Source organism: Zootoca vivipara, chromosome 13 (assembly GCF_965207765.1).
Source record: "Zootoca vivipara chromosome 13, rZooViv2.hap1.1, whole genome shotgun sequence".
Taxonomy (NCBI): Eukaryota; Metazoa; Chordata; class Lepidosauria; order Squamata; family Lacertidae; genus Zootoca; species Zootoca vivipara.
The window spans coordinates 37,804,163-37,827,316 of NC_142596.1; the positions used below are offsets into that span (position 1 = coordinate 37,804,163).

The 23,154-nt window shown below is 39.8% G+C and overlaps 1 protein-coding gene across 7 annotated transcripts in view; it reads left to right on the plus strand.

Moving 5' to 3' along the window:
• Positions 1-22,932, plus strand: part of MRTFB (myocardin related transcription factor B) — a 94,418-nt gene extending 71,486 nt beyond the window's left edge. For all 7 annotated transcript variants that reach the window (XM_060282878.2, XM_060282875.2, XM_060282877.2 and 4 more), the window contains 10 exons: positions 2,149-2,327; positions 5,710-5,850; positions 9,835-10,082; positions 11,624-11,777; positions 13,223-14,248; positions 15,941-16,084; positions 17,129-17,284; positions 18,099-18,236; positions 19,214-19,274; positions 20,409-22,932. In XM_060282878.2, the coding sequence (XP_060138861.2) occupies positions 2,149-2,327; positions 5,710-5,850; positions 9,835-10,082; positions 11,624-11,777; positions 13,223-14,248; positions 15,941-16,084; positions 17,129-17,284; positions 18,099-18,236; positions 19,214-19,274; positions 20,409-20,944 (2,783 nt within the window). In that variant the 3' untranslated portion in view covers positions 20,945-22,932. The remainder of the gene's footprint in view (positions 1-2,148; positions 2,328-5,709; positions 5,851-9,834; positions 10,083-11,623; positions 11,778-13,222; positions 14,249-15,940; positions 16,085-17,128; positions 17,285-18,098; positions 18,237-19,213; positions 19,275-20,408) is intronic.
• The last annotated feature ends 222 nt before the right edge of the window (positions 22,933-23,154 follow it).

Sequence of the window (23,154 nt, forward strand, 5' to 3'; positions counted from 1 at the left end):
AACAATTTAAATAGATTTATTCAACTGAAACAATAACATTACAGCATATGTTATTTGCTTAAACAAACATCCATGTTTGTTAACTAATTTTTGCTAAACAAAACAATATATATATATATATATATATATATATATATATATATATATATATATATATATATATATAAAACTTAGACTGTCAGCCCATCCTACACATGAAAAACTTAAATACTGTCCACTCCAAACAATCAGAAAAATTTTGTTTCTATTCAGTTCACTGAACTTCTTGAAACTTAGCACTGAAGGGGTTGTTTCTGTATTCATAGGATTGTAGAACAATAGGATTAAGGTCTTTTTCTCAACTCTGTTCATGTTATAACATTTTTGCTGTGAAGAAGAGGCATGTGATCTCTGTTGAGTCAAATTCAGTTTTGAGAACTGCAAAAGTAAACCAAGCATCTGTGATAATATCTTGTAGGCAGAGAAACTGCCCAATAATCTTACAAAAACCTCTGGAAGAGCATGACATTGTGAATGGATTAATGGAATTTATTTACCCAAAAAATTAAACATATACAACCTTATTCTACATAATTAAAAAAACTAATCTTTATTTCATGATGGAATAACCTTTGGATGGTAATATATTTTCCTCAAAAAGCATTTTATTTTAAAAAATCTGATTTAAATAAAAAAAATCCGATTTTTTTGATTTTTTTTTAAAAAATCATTGATTCTTATCCACCCTGATATTAAAGGAATCGTGTGTGTGTGTGTGTGTGTGTGTGTGTGTGTGTGTGTGTGTGAAAATATTTTTTATTAAATTTTCCAAATAAACAACAAATAAAAAATATTTTTTTTTTCACATTCCATCTTATATACCTCTCTCATTTCTATCTCGCTCTGCCAAGCTATGACTTCCCTCCCTCCGTTCATTCGGCTTTCTTGTTTCCTCTTATCTCGCAGTTATTTTATACTAACATAGATAAATTAAATTCGTAGGATTTATTTCAGTCCTGCAAGTGTCTTTAAACTTCTACAGTTCTTCTCTATATAATCAATAAATTTACGCCAGTCCCCCTGGAACTTTGCATCTCCTTGGTTTCGGATCCCACAGGTCAACTTTGCTAGTTCTGCATAGTCAAACATTTTTGTCCGCCACTCCTCAATTGTTGGTAATGTATATTAAAGGAATCCTAAGAGCATATATAAATGTCTGTTTTGTGGAACTGTGGATCTGCAGTCAGTGCACATTTGAGTCCCACATTCCGCATACATAAATCATTCAGACTATGTCACTCACACACTTGCACTTGAAAGAAAACGAGCCTGCTTTTTCAAAGTACACATGGCATTCTCCTCTACCCTGATTTTTAAATCTTTTTTCAATATGATAATAAGTAAGCCAGTTATTGCCTTCAAGAGTACTGCTTTGTCCTCGTCCTCAACTACAGTACAGGAGAGGTCCCCCCCAGCTTTTCCTAGAACACATTCTTTTAATCAGGTTAGTCTTTTTTATTACCCTCTCAAGTTTTGTTCAGCTTAATATTTAACTTACGACAGAAAGCATGTTTTGTTTTATGGAATAGTTGCACAGAATGTGCAGTGTAAATCAAATTTCTCAGTGGTAATTAGGAAAAATAGGAAAAAATGCAGCCAAATGACAGGGCCATTGTTCCTGGCCTGCCTGGTTCTCTCATATAACGCAGGGGGTGGAGGACATGGAAGAGGGGTGCCAAATGCCCCATACCTTACTTCTACACACTTTGTTGCTCCAGGCACTTTTTTTTACCTTCTTGACCTCAATACTGAGTCAGAAATGGAGACGATTACCTGGAGCTGAGAATACAGAGTATCCTCAGTAAAACATGGAACCAAGGAAGGTTTAGCACCTCTCTGCCATGCACTCTTGTACTATTAAAATCTCCAACCTGTTTTATGTGGAACTGGAGTAGACATATGATGAAAGCAAGTGCCCAACGCTGCTTTGTTTAGTTTGCTCCAAACTCATACAAAGAAGACCTCCATACAAGAAGGTCTGTTACTTGTGAAATGTCCACAGGTCTTCACCGAATGAGTGTTGGATACATGTCAAAAATAACAAGTCAATTGTTTCTGCATTATCATGGCATTTAAAGGTGGTTTCCCACCCACCCACTTTCATTTTAGCGGTTGGCCAGGAGAACTATCCTCAAGGATTGGATGAATCCTTTGATGAAGACAGCAGTGATGCTTTATCTCCAGATCAGCCTGCTAGTCAGGAATCCCAGGGCTCGGCAGCATCCCCTGGTGAGCCCAAAACAAGGGAGGCACCATCTCCAGTCTTGCCAACCCCCACTACTAACCAGGTAAAGTGTATTGATTCCATGCCATAACCTTAGTTATTGTCATATTTTGCTGTTAACCAAGCATTCTTAAGATATTCTTTCTCTTATTTGATAAATGCCTGTTGTGTTTTATGAAAACCCTAAAGTTTTGGTGGGTAGAAAATGTTCATTACTTCCAGTAAGTCTGTCCATTTTTGTTAGATGCGTATGCTCAGCAGGTTGATATCAAACTCCGCTATGAAAAGCGGTAGAAAGTCTTCCCTGTCGTTCTTCAATATGAGCTCCAACATGCATAATAGTCAGGGATTTTTGTGCCAAGAAAAAACCCGGAATCCGTATACTTTCCATAAAACTTACATATAGTGACTTCTTTTGCATACTTTCTTATTCTTCCCAAGCTTAATGGCAATGAAGGGATTGCAGTGAGGAGGGAGTGTTAACTCTCGCCTCTTCAGCCGTGACCACCCCCTTGAAATCTCTTCCTGCTGCAAATTGGCTTGGAAGAAGCCTTCTGTTGGCTTTAATAAAAGACTCCACCCCCACCCCCACCCCCAGATTGGTTATTGATTGGATCTTTTTGGAGAGTGTGGCTGGGGAGGAAAGGCTAACTCCTTCCTTCCCAGGCTCAAAAAGGTTGACAACCCCTGTGATATCTTGATGCCTATAGATGAAAGTGCTAGACCTGTTTGATTCATCTAGAATAAATACACACAGCACTGTGGCTGGGAAATCTCTTAAATAAGTATCTGTTAACTATCCACACATCACATAGAATGGCCATAGCATATTTATTTTTAGATTTAGTGTCTTTAAAACGTGACATGGAAGATCATTTTGACTGGAAATGAATTCTCTTCTCCTTTTTCCAGTTGTACTTGGGCTGAAAAATCTCCCTTGTTATTATTATTACTCAGATTTGCTGGAAATCTCTGTGTGTGGTGTCATAGCTGTTTCTTCTTTCTTCATGCTCTAGATATTTAAAATTTCTTCATATGTGCAATCAAATAGTTAGCCAAGAACATAAATTTCTTTTCATTACAGTTAGTACAAATATAAATTAGATTGTTTTCATTTTAAAAACTAAAAGCAGGATGAAAGAAATGATTGCACAACACAAGGTGTTCCTTGCTATTGTGCTCTTCCCAACTAGTTTTAAAGTAACATTTAATAACACTTTTATTCATTTAGTTCCATTGAGAAACATTTGTAATTTAAAGTATTTCAGTGCTGGAAATTGTAGGTTTTTCTTACAGAGGTTTTCTCTTGTGGTTAACAATTTTTGTGTAAAATTGCTAAATCCAATCTTCACCATGCTCCCTTGAGACCAGACCATATATTACACAATAGATTCATGTAAGTATGAGATATGAGATAAGTATGAGATATTCATATGTAAGTATGAGATATGAAGAATTTCATATCCTCTATCATTTGTAAATGATTTAAGCAGTGTAATTATTTTTAAATATTTGAGCAATGCAGCCTAGATCTAAATTTTCCCCTTACTGTTTTCACCACATTTTACTTACACACACACACACACACACACACACACACACACACACACACGAAATGCCCAGTGCTGCCTAGGAATTTGAAGACACTAAAATATGTTGCAATTTTTAAATGGATAGTGTAATTTGTGGGTTTCTGGGTTTGGGGGTTGTGTGTGTGTGTGTGTGTGTGTGCGCACGCACGCACGCACGCACACACACACACACGCACACACACCAACTCAGGACTCCAACCTGACCTGGGAAGAACCTGAACTGGCACTGAATAATAATAATAATAATAATAATAATAATAATAATAATAATAATAATAAATGTTGGGGAGCTAATATTTAATTATGGTTAATTTGGCCCACCATCTCGCTTCAAAATGGTGCCTGGCATCCAAACATAGATGAAGACTGATGATGATATTTCCAGAGGCATCCACATATGTGCAGGCTGATGCCATCCTGCCAAATTGGGCAGCAAAACCTTCAAAGCTATCCAGATTGGCACAGGTTAGAACTGTCACACCAAAGTTTGTGAAGACCTGCCAAATGGTATGATGAAATCTTCAGATGTGTCAAAAGTAGTGGATCCAACCTATGCCAAAAAAGAGCAAAATCATGCCAGAGTGATGCTTTGATGTGCCATCTTGATTCAGAATGCTGTCCGGCATCCAAAGTTTTGTTTTGTTTTTTGTTTCAAGAACAAACTTGTCCTTCTCCCAGAGGAAAAGAAAGCAAACATGGTTTCAAATATAGAGAACAATGATTCCCATTTTAAGTAATCCAAGTCTTTATTATGTAACCAAAGGCCATCAGGACCAGGGCAAGAACACAGTGGCTGCAGTCTTCACTCTGGGAACCTATGTTTTTCTCCTTTGTACTAAGTCATGGTTTGGCTAAGCAAATCAGATCTGTATATCCTTGCCTCTCTAAAAGGAATTTTGTTCAGAATGCCTCCCACCCAGCCAGCCATTCCTTCCTCCAGCAGGCATTCCATCCCCTTCCACCTCTCTTCTCCTTTTTCCATGTTTTCCCTTTTTCCAACTGATACTATGTCTGTGACTAATGAGCCTGGACAATCCTTATAGGGCTAGGTTTCTTTGGGTGGGGGTCAACTCCATCATCATCATAATCAAAATCATCATTATTTGTAGTTCTGCAAATAATGTTCCAGGGGTTTCCCCAAGCATTCTAATTCCTCCCTTTTTTCAGTGATTTCATTTTGACTCCACTTCTATTGACAGTCACTGCCTGAGTGCACAAGGAGAAAAAATGACAAATTGTCATTAATAACATTCCAAATATTTGTTAAATGCATTTAATTTTTTGTTTAAATTTGCCAAATTAAAATTATTTTAAAATGTAATTCATGCAGCCAGTATGCTTGCAGCTGGTGAGTGCTGGGAACATTGTTTTCAGCAGTCCTAGTGCTTTGACCTAGAGAAAACTTGGCAGCAGTGGGATAAATTGGAGGAACCAGACCAGACCCTGAGTGTGGAGGGAAACCCTGGCCACACTCAACAAAATGTTCTCAACCTTTAGCGTGAATTTACTCTCTCTGACATGCTATTTCCGGTGACTTTTTCTGATAAATTTAGATACTTTCAGTAGCAAAAGGAAGACACAAACCTTTTAAGGGTGTGTGTGTGTGTTTAATTCTACAGGCCACTTAAAAAACATTTTATTGATTTTTCAAAATTCTACTGGGCACTCTTGAGACATAAATGTATCTAGAGTAAGACTTTCCTTTGCTCTTCTTGAGAATTTTTGGAGAATTTTGTGGCTCTAGTTCTTTTGGGGAATATGTGTGATGTAAATTCTCTTAGAAAAGCCAATGCCTATGTTGAAAAAATGTTTGGGCAGTAGTTACTCATTTTGTTTTGTTTTCTTTATTATCAGTACCCCACATTAATACCATCACTACCTGAATTTCTGAAGCCGCCTGTCACTGATCAGCACACTACACGCTCTGCAGCTGCTTCTCTTAGCCCAAATACCGTGTTGGCAACAAAACTCAGCAGTGGGCCAACACTAATAAAGGTATGAGAAAACAGTCATGCTTGATTTGTTTGGTTTATTTACTCTATTAACAAAAGAAAAATCTCACAACAGGAGAGATTAGAAAAATTGCCAGATTTGTGTACTAGTGTTATGGATCTTGCAAGACAGACATTTGAAAAATGAAACAGCATAAGTAAAGAGAACTTTGTATAAGTACAGGTGCCACTGAAGCCATCACAGAAGAGCACAAACCATGGTCAAGTTGTTATTTGGCTGATATGTTAATTTTAAGCACCATGTTTTCGCCAGAATCCAGTTCTATACATTAAAGTAGAAGGTATTTCTGAAGGAAAATTAGTGATGTAAAAATGCATGACATTTACAACATTCACTGAACAGTTATTTGTAGTTGGACTTATGGTGGTTTGTTTTTTTGCAAGTGTTGTGTTCCCGACACTGCATTTTCTGAGATGATATGGGAGCAAGTAAGATATTGGCAAGGGATGTTCAGCCTTCCTTAAAACATACACACACCTACACACAAAACCTTGCACTTCAGTGTCAATACAGATTTAGTATTGCTATCACCAAGGTTTATTATTATGCCAGCTGGATTAGTGGCCTTCAGAGGATTGCAGGAAAGGATAACCCCCTGCCCGTTTCTATAAAATTGTTTTACAAGGCATTTCCCGCAGTCAAATAGACACAGTGGTGATGTCACCTATAAGCGAACCCAGCTTTTCCTGCAGTGGTTAGATTTTAAAGATCAAATACCACCTAAAGCTGTGTAATGCAACAGATCTCTTCCTTGTGAGGCAACTGTCCCTAAGAAGGGAGAGGTAATTATTGGGGAGTAGGGTAGTCAGATATGCCAATATTTGTGCCCTAACAAATACTAGCCAATGCTGCCTTTGCATCACATTTCCACCAACACTTACTGCTCATCCCTAGCATTTAGGAAGCCACAGACTGGAACAATCTAAGTTTTCTAGGCTTTGGAGAGTTTGCTTAGCAAAATAGTTAACAGCATGGGTTTAAGCGAACTGAACCTGTTAAGGGTATCTGGAAGATGCTACCAATATACACTGGCAGTTATTGTGGACAAGTCAGAACTTTGCATGGTTGTGAGCAGATGGAACTTGGTGCAGGGAGTATGTTGCATGTTTCTGGTTACAGGTAGGTAGCCGTGTTGGTCTGGATCGAAGTAAAATAAAAAAATTCCTTCAGTAGCACCTTAAAGACCAACTAAGTTTTTATTTTGGTATGAGCTTTCGTGTGCATGCACACTTCTTCAGATACCTGAAGAAGTATCTGAAGAAGTGTGCATGCACACGAAAGCTCATACCAAAATAAAAACTTAGTTGGTCTTTAAGGTGCTACTGAAGGAATTTTTTTATTTTACTTCGATCCAGACCAACACGGCTACCTACCTGTAACCAGAACTATGGAAGGCACCACATTGAGCCGCATGAAATGGAAGTCCATCAACTGGTATCTGAAGAAGTGTGCATGCACACGAAAGCTCATACCAAAATAAAAACTTAGTTGGTCTTTAAGGTGCTACTGAAGGAATTTTTTTATGTTGCATGTGTAATGGGAGTCCCCATTTTCTCCACTCCCAAGTGCTAGTTCAGAAATGCAGCTGGCAGATACGTAAGTTCAAATGTGTGCGGGAGCCTCTGTGCGTCATGAAACATGTGGACATATGGTTTCAACTTTGGAAGACTTGGGGAGGGGACTTTTGGATATGATTACCATAAATAGGAGACTAGTGCTTTTGATTAGGCTCTTGCACAGTGAATCTGTCCTATAGTTGTTTTTAATTCTTGATTTAAGCCAAGTCAGTTTGTTGCAGTGGTTGTGAGGAATTTCCTCAATAAAGTTCCTGTAACTGTAATACTGGACTGTGATCTGCCATTTTTGTTTATAAACATGGCCTGCAGCCCAACAAAAAAAGTTGACTGTTACATTTGCTTTCTGTTCTCATTCATTCATGATTATTTGTTCCAAAGCTACAAATTATTACAGACTAGTAAGACAGTCTGCACATTCACATTGCAGCATCCATATTTGAAGCATCCTTCAGATGCTCATGAAAATCAGCCAAGGTGATGCATCTCTATATAGCATAAGAACATGTCTAATCCTCTTTTAAAGCCAGCCACATTCATGGCCATCACCATTTGAGAGAGAGAGACCTACTTTCTCCAATTCATGCATAATATATGTCTTTATCATAATGTCCCCTTATTCACCTTTTCTTTCAACTAAGAAATCCCAGATATTGTAACCTTTCCTCATAGGGAAGTTTCTCCACCCTCATTTTCATTGCCCTTTCTGAACTTTTTCTAGCTTTACTCTCTTAGAGTAGATGCAGTATCTGTCATTGGTATCTAAATAGAAACAATGCAACAAGAGAATCACAACATGCACAATGACTGTTATGAACCCCTAAATCCCTTTGCCTATCCTTTTGCCTATCCGTTGTGCTAAGGGTGGAGAACCTGTCAACCTCTGGATTCTAGTGAACTCCAACTCCCGCCAGCCCTAGCTAGCAGAGCTAATGGCTGGGGATGATGGGAATTACAGTGGTACCTCGGTTTAAGTATACAATTGGTTCCTGAAGTCTGTACTTAACCTGAACCGTACTTAACCTGAAGCGAACTTTCCCATTAAAAGTAATGGAAAGTGGATTAATCCGTTCCAGACAGGTCCGTGGAGTACTTAAACTGAAAGCACTCAAACCAAAGCGTACTTAAACCAAGGTATAACTGTACAGTTCTGCAACATCCAAAGGGGGACAGGCTCCCTACCCCTGCTCTGTATAGTTCTCTGACTTAGACAACCTTTAATAAAGTTACAACTTAGGTTGGAATTAGCAGTACAATTTCTCTTCTTGATATATTTGGTAGAAACAAATTTGTGATCAGTGCAGTTCCTAATCATGCAGTTCCTAAGCATGTTGGGTAGATCACATTTGCCTGACAGAGAATATACAAGCACAGAATAGAATTGCCTTTTGTTTGCTAAAAGATAGTTGCACTACAGTATCCAAAGAGGAGACTGGCAGTCATCTGTACATAGCCATTGCAGATGCAGAAGTGCATCTGAATAACCTCTCTGTTACCAGTTTGATGCTCCATTGGGCCTCATTGAAGTGACTGCTTGCATCTTTTGATTTGTATGGGGAAACAGCTGCTTATCTTGGGTCACCAGTTAATATAGTGATTGGTTGCCAGAGACTAAAGCTGGATTGGAGCCAATGTAATTTGTCGTCAATGTATAATTATTTATTATTACTTATTTATTAAATTTATATACCACCCTCCATCTGACGATCACAGGGTGGTTTACTGCTAACCTAACTGGTATAGAGAGAAGTTTTGGGGTGGAGGGGGTAGTGTCTTACCTCACAGGTAACTAACACAATTTGGAAGGTTAGTCATTTTATTTAGGACTGCTTCAGACATACTATGGTCCACCCTTTCCAGCCAGATTTGACAGATGGGTGGGTTCACCCATTTATCAATAACCTGACATCATATGACATCCAGTATATTCGATCCCACTGGAAAGCAGTGGGACTTGTATTGAGTGCTGAATTGAAAAAGTGCCAACTGTAAATCCAATTGCAAAGGAATCTTTGGGAGTGCACGCTAAGCTGACTTGCATTCAGTGTTGCTTAAAGTCAACACTGAATGGACAAGCCAGCATCCTAGTGCACACTGCTAAAATTGCTCCTGCTCCACTCCTCCTTTTCATTTTTGTTTGGAGAGAAACAAATCACAAGCACTGGTTTTCATATACACCTAAGCAAGCACTCTTGGCTTCTTTGGATACCAAGAGCTATAAGCAAAAGGGAAATCACTATGTGTACTTTTGCAGAGCGACATCTTTGGGTTTAGCTGCACTGTTCTTTAGCTGCACTGTAGCATTCTACTGCAAGGTGTAAAAGAGCCCTTCCCTGAGCAGAAGGGAACCTTTGGCTCCAACTCATTGTTTATGCTGTCTGTCTATGAATAGCAACCCCACCCCAAGAACCCAAGTGACAAACCTCGGAGCAAGAAAAGCAAAGAGCCAAAGCCCAGAGTGAAGAAACTGAAGTACCATCAGTACATCCCACCTGATCAGAAAGGTGAGAAGAATGAGCCACAGATGGACTCCAACTATGCTCGCTTGCTGCAAGAACAACAGCTTTTTTTGCAACTGCAGATCCTGAGCCAACAGCAGCAGCACTACAACTACCAGACGATTCTTCCTGCACCACTCAAGTATGTGAAGCTTTGTCAGTGGGAGAGGGGATGGTCTTTAATAGGGAGACATATCAACTGCTATGCTTGCTTTGGTGTTTTGGGGCTTCCAGTCAGTTTTGGGGAGAGAGTAGGTTTCTGAACTACAGAAGAATTCTGTTGGAAACAAGGGAATTGAGGAACACAGGACTTGTCTTGCTTCTATTTCTTCTAGTTTGATAGGCAGGGGTTGCCATCCTCTTAAACAAACCACACACACATCAAATTTGTTTCATCTGTTTAAACAGAGAGAGAGCATAAAACCCAATCATATGATCTGCTGTGCTAGGCAAAAATGGATGCATCAACAACCCCCAACCCTAGCACATTGCAGCAATTCAGTCCAGGACAACAGTACTATTTAAAGCCTTGCACATCAGGTGTATATAGGATAGCAAAGGCAGAGTGGACACATGATGGTACAGCTCCTTGATCTTCACCCCGAATGAGGTGCCAAATCCTGTTATCCAAACAGATTAAGGACTAAACTAGATGGAGCATTAATTGTGTGTTTACAATAATGTGTGCTTTCTGCAATGTATGTAGCAGCCTTCAGACTATGGGGATGGGGGAGATTACTCTTTCTCTCTCTGCAACAGTGCAGATGAAAATTGGCTTTCAAAAGCTGCTGTCTGTGTTATGGTCAAAAGGAGCTTCCAATGAAATGCATATTGAACCTGTGAAGAGGCAGTGTTGTTGTTGTTGTTGTTACCATGACGGAGTAGAGGAGTTAAAATTCTTTCCCCCATCTCCCACAGCACTGAGGCTGTTCAGTTTTCCCCATTGTTATTGTAAGAAAAAACCCTGTATGCTAATTACATGGGCGCAATTAATTCTTGTTTAGTCCAGATGATGCTTCTGAAGAGTAGGCTGTGACTGTTAATCTGGAGCTAGCACTGTTGCAGGCAACAGGCCTTTGCAGACACCCATAGAAATGGGGCTTCCAGCCCTTACCATCAGAGACAAAGGGTTGTCTGTCTCTTATGCACACAGCATTTCATATTAAACATGTATTGTATAAGTATGTATTAAATGCCACTGCAGGCATTCTCAAGGATAACTATTTTAGTGTCAAAAGATAGGCTTCCTGCTTCTCTGAGACATTTACTGAAGTTATTATCCTGATAGAAACTGCCAGATTTCCCTTTTCTGGGAAGATCAAGGCCAATTTGCATGTACTGCCCACCCTGTGAAATGTGAATTGTCTGGATTCACATTTCAGCTGAGCCAATGAGGAAGCAGTACAAAGTGCTTTACAAATTCTTACTTTATTTTAATACAAATTCCCGCCAGCATTTTTAAACAAAGGCCCTATTGTTACGCTAACAGAATAAAATATATTTTAAAGAAACAAATGATTTGGGCATTTTGCATTTCTAGTGGTATGCAGTACTCGGACTTGTGTAGCATATATAAAATACTTCATAGTTAAGTGGAAAATCACTTCACATTCAAGGCAATGCATATTACAATGAGGTCATGGAGAAAATGGTTGAAAGCGTCAATTCCATTTTTTCTTAAAGGCCAGTGAGTGACAAACAGAGCAACACTGGGAATGTACCACTGAATACTTTGAACAATAGCACATCTTCCACGGCAGCCAGCACTCCGAGACAGAACAATAATATTTCCAACAGAAAACCTGGGCCCCTGCCTCCTAGCTTGGATGATTTAAAGGTAAAAAAGTGTCATGCCAACATTTCAAAAGTGATTTTGGTTTGCTTCTTATGATAGCAGTGCTTTCATGGGACTCCAAATGTTCCCAAATCATACCCTTCTCCCTTTACTCACCTTGTTCACTGCTACTTGGTTTGGATTGCAGAGACCTGGGTTCAATTCACTGTTTTGCTATGAAGCTCACATGGTGACATTGGGTCATTCCCCACCTCTCATCCTAACCTACCTCTCTGGGTGGTTGTGGAGATAAATGTGTAGGAGTGGGAGTAGGAAGGATAGCATCTGTGGCTAATCTGGGCTCCTTGGAAGAAAAACGGGATAAAAATGTAGTAAATTATAATTCAGGTGCTTGCCTATAAATAATTCTTCATGCCTGCAAAGTTTACCGCACCTGACAACAGCTTATATTAATAAATAATCATAAAGGTTACTTTGTAAGGTGCCATCGGGCTTGCCCATTAAGTGCAATGTTGCTGTCGGTTCTGCACACATAGGGAAGGGAATGTATGTGGAGGTAGGTGATCAAGCAGCACAGTGAACATGAAAACCTTGTGCTGGCAGGAACTTCACTTGCACATTGTTGCTCCTTGTTTCCACTCTTTGACCAGGTCCTACTACTTCTTTACATTGTTCTTTTCGCTGGTTTCCTCTCACTTCTCACCTTCTCTTCTACATTTCGTGTCTCCCTGGTATCTCTCCTCTATATCTATATTCTCTTCTATCTCTAAATGCTCCTTTCAGTTCATGCTCCATCTCAGAACACTTACTGTGCAGGTACTAGTCTTCTATTTCAACCTAAGATTAATCTCACTGTTCCTACCAGTGCCTTTTCCATTCTAGCTTCATATCACTGGAAAGTCCTTCTACCTTACACATTTCTCTCTTGAGAAAGGGCTGTAGCAGGAATCCCCAAACTGCGGCCCTCCAGATGTTTTGGCCTACAACTCCCATGATCCCTAGCTAACAGGACCAGTGGTCAGGGATGATGGGAATTGTAGTCCAAAGCATCTGGAGGGCTGAAGTTTGGGGATGTAGCTTTGTATTCAAGAGGCCCTAGGCACAGTCTATGGCATCTCCAGGTAAGGCTGGGAGAGACTCCTTGCCTGAAACCCTGTAGAAGTGCTGCCAGTCAGTGTAGGCGATACTGAGATAGATGTACAAATGGCCTCATTCCTTATAAAGCAGCTTCCTATGTTCTTCTTCCTTTGTTTTTTCATTCAAGCACCTATTAAGACACATGTGTTTACTTTGGCTTTTCCCAACTCACCCTTTCCCCCTTTTACTTTTCTTTCTTCTCTAATTTATCTTGTCTTTAGTAATTTTAGGCACCCTATAAGTCATAGTATTTCCTGTGTGCAGAAAAAAGCAATGTGTCAGAGTTATCCTGATACTAGTTGGCTTCTTTTTCACAAATGCTTCTTTTTTCCTTAAAAAAAAAACCTCAGGTAGCTGAACTGAAAATGGAACTCAAGATAAGAGGATTGCCAGTGTCTGGGACTAAAATGGATCTTATTGAGCGTTTGAAACCCTATCAGGATCTTAACAATAATTCTATCAATGCTAGTCATACAGCGGCAGTTACTCCTTCCACTAATTGTACCAGCCAGCCTGGAGAAATAACTGCCGTATTCCCTGTTGCTACATTAAACAAGCCAATAGCTAGCTCAGTTTCCAGCTTTTCTTCAGAAACAACATCTGGTGGAACTGGCAGCAAATCAACACCTATGGAATGCATCAACTCCCCGTTGCCCATTTCCCCGTCACCTTCAGAGCCGTCCAGTCTCAGCACGGATGACACTAACATGGCAGATACTTTGACGGAAATCATGACCGTGATGTCTCCATCACAGTTCCCAAATGCATCACCTCCTCTTCGAGCTACCACAAATGAGGACAGTCAAGGCAGTGGAAGCATGTTCAGCATGGAGCTTGATGCAGCAGAAAAGGACCGTAAGCTTCAAGAAAAAGAGAAGCAGATTGAAGAGCTCAAAAGAAAACTGGAGCAAGAGCAGAAACTCGTGGAAGTGCTGAAAATGCAACTTGAAGTTGAAAAGCGGGTTCAGCAGCAGCAACCCCAAGCCTCAGCTAATATTACACTGACTTTGAATCAGAAGCATGTCGGTCATGATGTCAAAGAGGAAGGCACTTTAGCAGATTGCTCTGATGCAAAACAACCTGTATCTGAAGCCAACCATTCTTTAGGACAGCCAGCATCAGTGGATGTCCAGAACCTAGTTGCCAAAAAGGCTATTGTTATCAAGCAGGAGGTACCTTTGGCCAAAGCTGAACCACATAATGTCATATCTCAGTTTTATGTAAGTTCGCAGAGACAGCCACAAACTGCTGTTGTTGCCCAGCCTCAAGCTCTACTTACTGCACAAGGAACAGCACAGCTGCTACTGCCACTCTCTCTCCAGGGTCCAAATTCTGCCACTTCAATGCAACTACCTGTGGGCAGTATCCAGGTACAGGTACGAAAGGTTCCTCCATTTTGAGTTATTTGTCATTGTCACTTACAATCTGATAGTCATGGGGAATTTTCTTCATGTGACTTCAGTGACTACTTTATCTATTGTGATTTGTTATGGATGTTGAGGGTCATCGGTGCAACCCTGTTCACCTCACAGAGCTACAATTCCCAGATTGGTTTAACAACCAGTTCCTTTCACCAGGGAACTCTGGGAAATGTACCTCTCTGAAGGGAATAGGGATCTCCTGACTACTCTCAGACCCCTTAAACTACAGTTCCCAAGATTCTTTGGAGGAAGTCATGACTTTTTAAAGTTGTATGATAGTGCTTTAGATGCATATTGCAGGTGGATCCTGCACTGGCCATAGGATCTAATGTAAATGGATTAAAAAGTCATACCAGTTGTTAGATTAGGGCTCTGGATTAGGCCTCTGGTACCAGTGCAAGGGGGATTTACTGTGAGTTGCTGCTTCAACACAGTGGCTGACAGAATTTGATTATTAATCCGTTCTGTTATTACCATAAGAATAGTTGTTCTTGTGAACAGCTTGCCATAAAACATAATAAGAGAAATTCTCATGTGCCTAGATGAATGCAAGACATAAAATGTGCCACATATACAAATTCAGGGATTTTCAAGAAACAAACAAACAAACAAACAAACACTTTCTTGCAACGTGTATAACTGGAAGTGGCACCAGCACACCTTTTTGGGATTTCTCAAGAAGTGCCTGGTGGACTGGCGCTAGAACAGGCAGTGATGTCAGTCAGAAAATTCATTTCAAAGAGACTTGGATTGACCAACTCACTCTCCTGCCATATTTTTTCTAGAGCAGGGTTAATGATCACATGCACACCTTGGAATGCTCCTCTCAAGTGAGTGTGTAATAAAAATGCATAATTTTGGCTTCACTCGTTGTTTCCCTTATCTCTAAAAGATGCCTCTATTCATCTTAAGGAAGAAGGCATAGCTCAGTGGTAGAGCACATGCCCAGTTTGATGTGCGCCTTTCAAGTAATCTAAAAGGATCTCCAGTAAGTGGAATGAGAGATGCATTTGTAGAAGACCTTGGAGAGCTGCTACTTGTCAGCACAGACAGTACTGGGCCAGATGGGCCGGTGGTTTGGCTCAGTTTTAGGTATATTTATACGTCTCTTGTTTCAGGTGAAGATGGAGGGATGCAACTGAAATAGATAATTGCATCACACACACACAGAGACACACACACACTACCACATATACAAGCAGCAAGCATCATTTGCTTCTTCACTCTAAAAGCTGCAAAACTGCTTTACATAGCCACACTGACCATGACTCTTTCTCTTGCAGAACAGGACAGTGAGGTTTAACTTAACAAGAGTTGTTGTGGTTGTTGCATTTACCATGCAGCTCTTAATTTCCCCTTCAGCTTTCTTTTCCGCAGCTCTCAAGGCCCACTGTGACATCACAGAAGCCAAGCCAATTGAAGCCACAGTGGTCATAACACCTGTCTGTCCATAAAGCAGCATTTGCTGCTCATGGGCTGTGAACATGCGAACCCACCATCTTCCTTAGCACTGTGTTTAGATACTTCAGGAGGACTTGATGTCAAACATTTAAAGATTCATTATAACATCCCTGGGTTTCTTTATTTATGCAAATAGTCCAGCTGTGTCCTGTGTTGTGAAATCAAGCCATACTCTTTCTCCTGTAGGCCCAGCCACAGTCTGGCATTCCAGCCATGGCACAAGTATCTACTTCTGCTTTGTCCCAGAAAGTACCACAGATGCACTCTTCAGCATCCAAAGAAAATGCTTCCCCACAGCATCTGCTTGGTCACACCCCACAAAACAGACAGGTTGGTGAATTATGAATATAGATAGACTGCATACTGTCAGTGGAACTATTTACTTTTCTGCTTCCTAACTAAAAGTATGTGATATTCTTTAAAGTAGGATATAGCATTGAATAGCATTGAATAGGATTCATAAATTGTTATTACATTTCTCTGATTCTTAGGTTAGAATTTTTCCTCATATAAAAATATTAGAACAGTATAGTCATCCCCAAAATGCTTGAATGGAAGTCATTTTGCACTGGTGAATGTGGTGTATCCTCAGCAATACTTAATGATTTCAGGGTTGTTGTTTTTTTTTAAATCAGTTGTGAAATGTACTACAACCTGTTATTGTGTCTTCTGAAAACTGCTATACTGAATTAAATCACACAGCAATGAATAATTCTCTAAACTGCCATAGCATTTTCATACATAAGGCATACATACATTTCTGTCCCAGTTGGTGTGCATTTGTGGTTCATTAGAGAGAAATGGTAGCACTTCATTAGGTTTCTTCTGTTTAATAGGAAATGTGCAATACCACACCTCCTTCATTTTACTAAAGTGTATGCAGGAGAAACTACTAGGACATTGCTACTACAAAAAAAGCCTACGGCTGCAATCTTACATCCAACACAAATAGAGCAGGGTGTGAAATGTACTCCTTGCTTGGTGTTCCACTACCCTGCTGAACTTATATCTCCACAGGACCATCCGTCCATGACAGGACAAGCCAACACGGGGCCCTTCAGAAGTTGTTGAACTACAGCTCCCATCTTTCCTTGCAATTTGTCTTGCTGACTGGGGCTGATGGGAGTTGTAGACCAGGAACATCTGGCAGGCATCACCAAAGGTTGGCTACAACTGCCTTGTTAAGGAAGGCCTTTGTACTTTCTCCACTTCAGTGATATTGCACACTAGAGCATTTTATTCAACTTAAGTTTTAATATTATTGTTGGCCACACTAGGAGCTGCTTGATTGTTGTTGTACAGTACACCATGCTCCTTTTGCTTGAAGAAAAATGGCATGCATGAGTTTTAAATGCATACATTTTGTTTTTACAGATATTTCCTCCTACCTCACCAAATACAGTATTTTCCTATCAGAATCAGTCTGTGACAGCTCTACAGCAACCTTTGTTTAATCAGACAGCAAATACCACTGTTCACTCAGGGAACCAGGTGCCCTTGGTGCAAAATGGACCCAGTGCTCCTCAGAAGGTATATTCATTTTATTTATTCAGTTACTAACTTATTTAAAGCATTTATTATCTTGCCATTAAGCCAAAAAGAAGTTCCTGAAACAGCTTACAAAGATCAGGAATCAATCAGTCCCTGCCTTTAGGTTTACAATCTAAAAAATGCAAAACAAAAGGAAAAGAGATCAGGAGAGATTAGCGGGGAAGCAAACTCAGACACTGCTTCTTAGTTACAAAGGCCGTAAGACAACCAGTTTGAATGAAAAAAGTTCAAGGACAGGAGGTGGTTTCTGGTCTCTCGATATAGCAGCTGCCTTTGACCACTTATACTTTGTTCCCATACCCTAGAATATATACCCTCTATATACCCTCTAGGAGGTTGCTAGAGTAACGTATTTGAGGCACTCTGACCATGGCATAAAAACAAGGAGGCACCCTCTCTTTTTGACTTGAGAACTTTTAAATCTCAAGACAACTTCCAAACAAGATGGGGCCACATTTAAATGATAGGGTTGTCTCCAAAGTTAATCCTACTCAGAAACAAGTGAGCACGACTAATGCTGGTGCATTCATTTCAGCAGGTGTACTCTATATGAGTCTTAGTCAGAGTCAACCCTAAATGCCATAGGCTACGCTTACTGCGCAGCCATATAAAGGGAAGTTGTTCTTTATGTGCACTTTTCATTTCCAGTAGATTAATGGAGATGACATACAAGGTGCTAAATTAGCACATTATTGTTTTTAAAGGAAAGTCATGTAGATTTCTGTAGAGACGCTGTTTGAGAACCTTCTGCTGCCACAATTATTTGCGAACTGTTTGCCATTGTTTCACACAGCTGGCCTCCCAGTCTCAACCCCAACAGTACATTTTGCAGCAATCTCTGTTCAGCAATTCAGTAACCAAGGCAAAAGACCCTCCACGCTATGAAGAAGCCATCAAACAGACTCGCAGCTTGCAGGCTTCTCAACGAGAGGTAAGATGTATGCAGGAATGCAACAACTTGACATGTTTCCCTGTTCTACACAGAATAATCACATTCAACTTTCTTCACATCTTTCCATAATGAGCAGCCATGGGGAGACTAAGGGAGACACGTTCTCTCCCCCCCCCCCTTTTAAAACTCTGTCACTATCAAAGTTTTGCCTTCCTTTTGGCTTTCTTCCCCTCTTTAGTAGGCTGAAAGTTTCGAAGCCCTCATATTCTCTGATTATCATTCTTCATTGGCCGTCTGCTAGCAGCCTAATCCAGCCAAGATCTCATTATAAGATGTACCTAGGACTGAATAATATCTAAGTAAGGGGACAACTATCATGCTCTTCTGCACCATGGTAGCTGTAATGAGTGAAGAAGGCTTTCTCTGCATTTTGTACCCTGTGTGTTGCTTTATGCCTATTAGAGCATTCTTCCCATACCTGCAGTTGTGTAGTACACCATTCTCCGGAAACAGTGATTATATTAATTCTTAGCAGAATAGCTGCTAATGATCCTACAGCACATTCTTATATATGCATCCTCCCAACTAAATTCAGCAGTGTTTATTCCCAGGTAAGTGTGTAGCACTGCAACCTTAGTTGGATCAGTCCTTTAGAAAAGTGTCACAGATCTGCAAAATGTTGTTCTTTAGCTAGTAAAATTGTGTTAACTTAAATATGCATAAGCCTGTTCCTTCTTTGGGATCAAAAATGATATGAGATCTGTATTTGTTGAATTCTACTTTATTGATTTTTCTTTTCTTTTCCCTACACTGCAACTTGGTTGAATAATTAATAAAATACATTTTAAAAAGAGCAAATGGGATCACAAAAGCATCCTTATTTAGGTAGATACATAGGGTGTATGGCATCAAAACCAGCACACAATCCGCATGGTGATCCCCACATGGTGCAGAGCATGCATATATTTTAGGGAAAGGTGTGTGACACAAACAATAAAGAACTCTCTGTGTTACAGATTTCCAGTGTTCACAGCCAGCAAATGGATGACCTCTTTGATATTCTCATTAAAAGCGGAGGTGAGTCAGATTGAAATGGATCAAATGGTAGAGCGAGCTTCCTATTCCTATTTTTTGGTTTAACAAGAACAGCTGTCAGGAAGGGGTAGCACTGTGGGTTTGGCGGCCCAGCACTGGCTTTGCTGCTACTTACAAGGGTAGGGTAGGGCAACAGTGTGGTTTGGGGTGGTGTGGGAATGCTGGATTGGCTCCACCTGTGCTGATGCCCTGCCTGCTCCTACATGGTCCTAGTAAGTGTAGTGACACTGGTACCAAGAGGCAGCTTCCCTTCCAATTTGCTGCTCTTGCTGTTTAGTATAGAGCAGGGAAGGTGGCCCTGTGGCCCTCCAGATGTTCATCTGTCCCAGATAGCATGGCCAGTGGTTAGGCAGGATGAGACATAGTCTAACAACATGTTTTCATCCTTATCTCTGCTCAAGAGGGATTTTGCTATGAGCATCCTTGAGGGTGACATTCATAAAAAGGGTGTCTCTTATTGGATTTCATGTTTGTTATTCAGCATAAAAGGCAGCTCATTCTCAAAGTAATCTCAAAGTAATGTATTTTTAATATTTTGTTGGAAGCCGCCCAGAGTGGCTGGGGAAACCCAGCCAGATGGGTGGGGTATAAATAATAAATTTTTATTTTTATTTTATTTTACTTTATTATTATACTTGACATTTATATACATCAGGCTGATAGTGGCCTAATATTTAACCAGTTAGTACAGAAAGTTATTGACAGTTCATTAACTATCAGTGGTTTGCAGCATGAGCTCAGTTAATCAATTTAGAATCCACTGTGTTGAGTAGAGATCTTCTCCCTTTAGTCATTGGAATAATCTGTGAAAGTCTGGTAAAGAATGAGAAGATAACAGGCTCTCTAAAAAGGGGGTGGCTATTTGACTCCTTTGGGTAACGTGGGCTTTGCAGCACATGTCTTCAATCATGTTGATAGTTGTACAAACATTAGCTTGATAACTTAATTATCTCACAAGACTTAATTGTATAAATAATTCACCGCTTTCAAATTAATTGTATCAAAAGCATAAATTTATTGCTACAGTGGTGCACCAAAGTGAGTAAGGGGTTCCCCCCCTTATATGTAATAAATAAAATATCTTACTGATTTTATTTCCCATTGCCTTTTATGCAGAGATTTCTCTGCCTACCAAGGAAGAACCATCTCTGATTTCCAAAATGAGACCTGTTACTGCCAATATCACCACAATGCCAGTGAACACAGTGGTGTCTCGTCCGCCGCCACAAGTCCAAATGGCCCCTCCTCTCTCCTTAGAACCAACAAGCAATTTCTCTGTATGTCTGGAGAATCAGCTAGAAGCCCTCTTGGAAGGAACTCTGCCTTCAGGAAATGGAATGCCTCATCTGGCAAGCAGTAGTGAGGACAGAGAGTCTTTCTCTCTAATTGAGGACCTTCAAAATGACCTCCTTAACCACTCTGGCATATTAGATCACTCGCAGTCACCTATGGAAACAACAGATTCTCAATTCACTGCTTCTAATTCCTGTTTATCTCTTGATCTTCCGGACACAAATTTAGACAACATGGAGTGGCTAGACATTACCATGCCAAATGCTTCTTCAGGATTAACTCCTCTCAGCTCAACTGCCCCAAGTATGTTTTCAACAGATTTTCTTGACCCACAAGATCTACAGTTGCACTGGGATTAACTAAAAAGGCACAGCCTACTTGACCACGGTTTTTAAAGATCCATTTACAGCATAGGTCCATTATTTCACTTTCCTTGTTTTCAGGGTAATCTTGAAAATTATCTTTAGGGTGTAAAAAACAAAAACATGTTCCACAGACAAAAAGCATGATTCCCCCCCCCCCGGCAATCAGTTAAGGGGAGGGGAGGGGCAGGGGGAGAGTGAGATTGGATCTTCATTCATGTAGCTGGGATAAGTCATAATAAAACTGCACCTGACTGTTGCTATAGACAGCCTGAGCCAAGCTTAAGCTGCCTTGTCAAAGCTCTGGCTAAGTTAAAGAAAACTGATGGGATTTGGTGAAAGGATTGAAGTTGGCTATATTTGGACTGCCTCATGAGTTTAAAAGGTCTTGAGCTAATACTTTAGGGCTACCACATTTAGTCATTTTAATCGGCTAGACTGAAATGGTGACTTTGATTACTTGGGCATCAAAACAAGTAATTTTTTTTTCTATTAAAAAACTCTGCACATAGGAAGCACCATCTTAGGAATTCCCCTTCCCCAATTATGTGACAAACGAAATGCCTCTTCTAAAATGATGCCTGCTGCAACATGTGTGTGCATCATTAAAAACAAAGGAAATATATGCTTTGGTCTTTGACAACTATTGGTTTTCTCATATGCAAATGTATGATTAATTATTAGGTTAATTAAGTAAGGCTGTAATCCTAACTGCACTTCATGGGGAATATATCCCACTGAATTCAGTGAGACTTACATCTGAGTAAACATGGTTGGGACTATGTTGTAAGTAATCAAGTAAAATCCAAGATTAATCAGCTAAGATTTCTTTGGCCAGAGCCTTATTTAATTTTCACCCAGAAGAAATATAGGAAGTGCAGAGGCATATGCTGTACATTAAAAACACAGTGAGGTGTGTGTTTTGCCCTCTATATGTTGGCATACAACCAATTTTACTTCTCATATTTTATGTAGGATATCATACAGGCAGATTAAGATACACATCAATTTTCTTTCATTTGTTAGGTGTTCATAAGCTATTTGGCAATTAAAATGCCTGAATTTGAATCCGAGTGTGCCCTTGCATATGCAGAAGACATCTTCCATTTATAAAAGGGGCTATTTTACTCTTTGTTCTAGAATGTTTCTAGAGAAAAATGAAACTAAATCCAAAGAAGTTGGATAAGAAGAGCTCTTACTAGCTGTTTCCCTTCCCCTCATAATTCTTTGAATCCAGCCCATATGCTGACTTAATGTTAACACATTCAAAATTAACAAAAATCAATGTTTCCAGATCCAAATTCAGAACTATCATTGTTTTTTTATATTAGGTCCAAAATTTTAATTACAAGAACACAATGAATGTGAAATGTACCAACGTGTGTGTTTGCCTCCTTCTAAAATATCTAAATTTTCCACTTTTAAAAGATTTTAATGGAACACGTAACAGCATGAATGACAGTCACACAGAGGAGTTACCCATCCCCTGCTGCCTGAGCCATCTAACTGGAAATGCCAGGGGTTGAACCTGGGACCTTCTGCATGCAAAGCATGTGCTTTGCCACTCATTTGCAGCTGATCATTTGTTTGGCAGGAAGAATGAGGGATATTACAGTTTAGCTAGCCATCTACTATTCTTGAACGTCTCTGGATTCAGGCCCTAGAATCAAAAAACTGTATAGTTGGAAGATACCTCAAGGGTCATCTAGACCAACTGCACTGAAGTAATCGCAACATGCGGTCACCCATCCAATTTGAAACCATACTGGACCCTGCTTAGCTGTGCAAAGCAGCTGGCAGTTTTATTGCTGCACCACTTGTATTCACAGTACATTTTCTAAGGCAACAGTGGAACAGCAGCATTTGGTAGAAATTAACTATCTGGATATTAAAATATATCATCAAAAAAGTTACAGTTCAAATGAAACTTCTTTCAGAAAGCTCTGTCCTCTTTTAACCATAAATAAATATTGGAAAAACTACAATCATTCTACAAGTGTTGTGGATTTCAATGAAACTCAAATGAGAAAATAATCTTTATTGTATGGTAGCCTTTTTCAGAGCAAGGTTACTTTTTCATACAAATCACAGCATAATACTTAGACTTCCTTAGAAAACTATCAGAATTTTAATGTTCATTACCCATAACATTTGATCCTGCATTTATGACCTTGTTTTGTTAAAAAAACAAACAAACTTGTGAATCC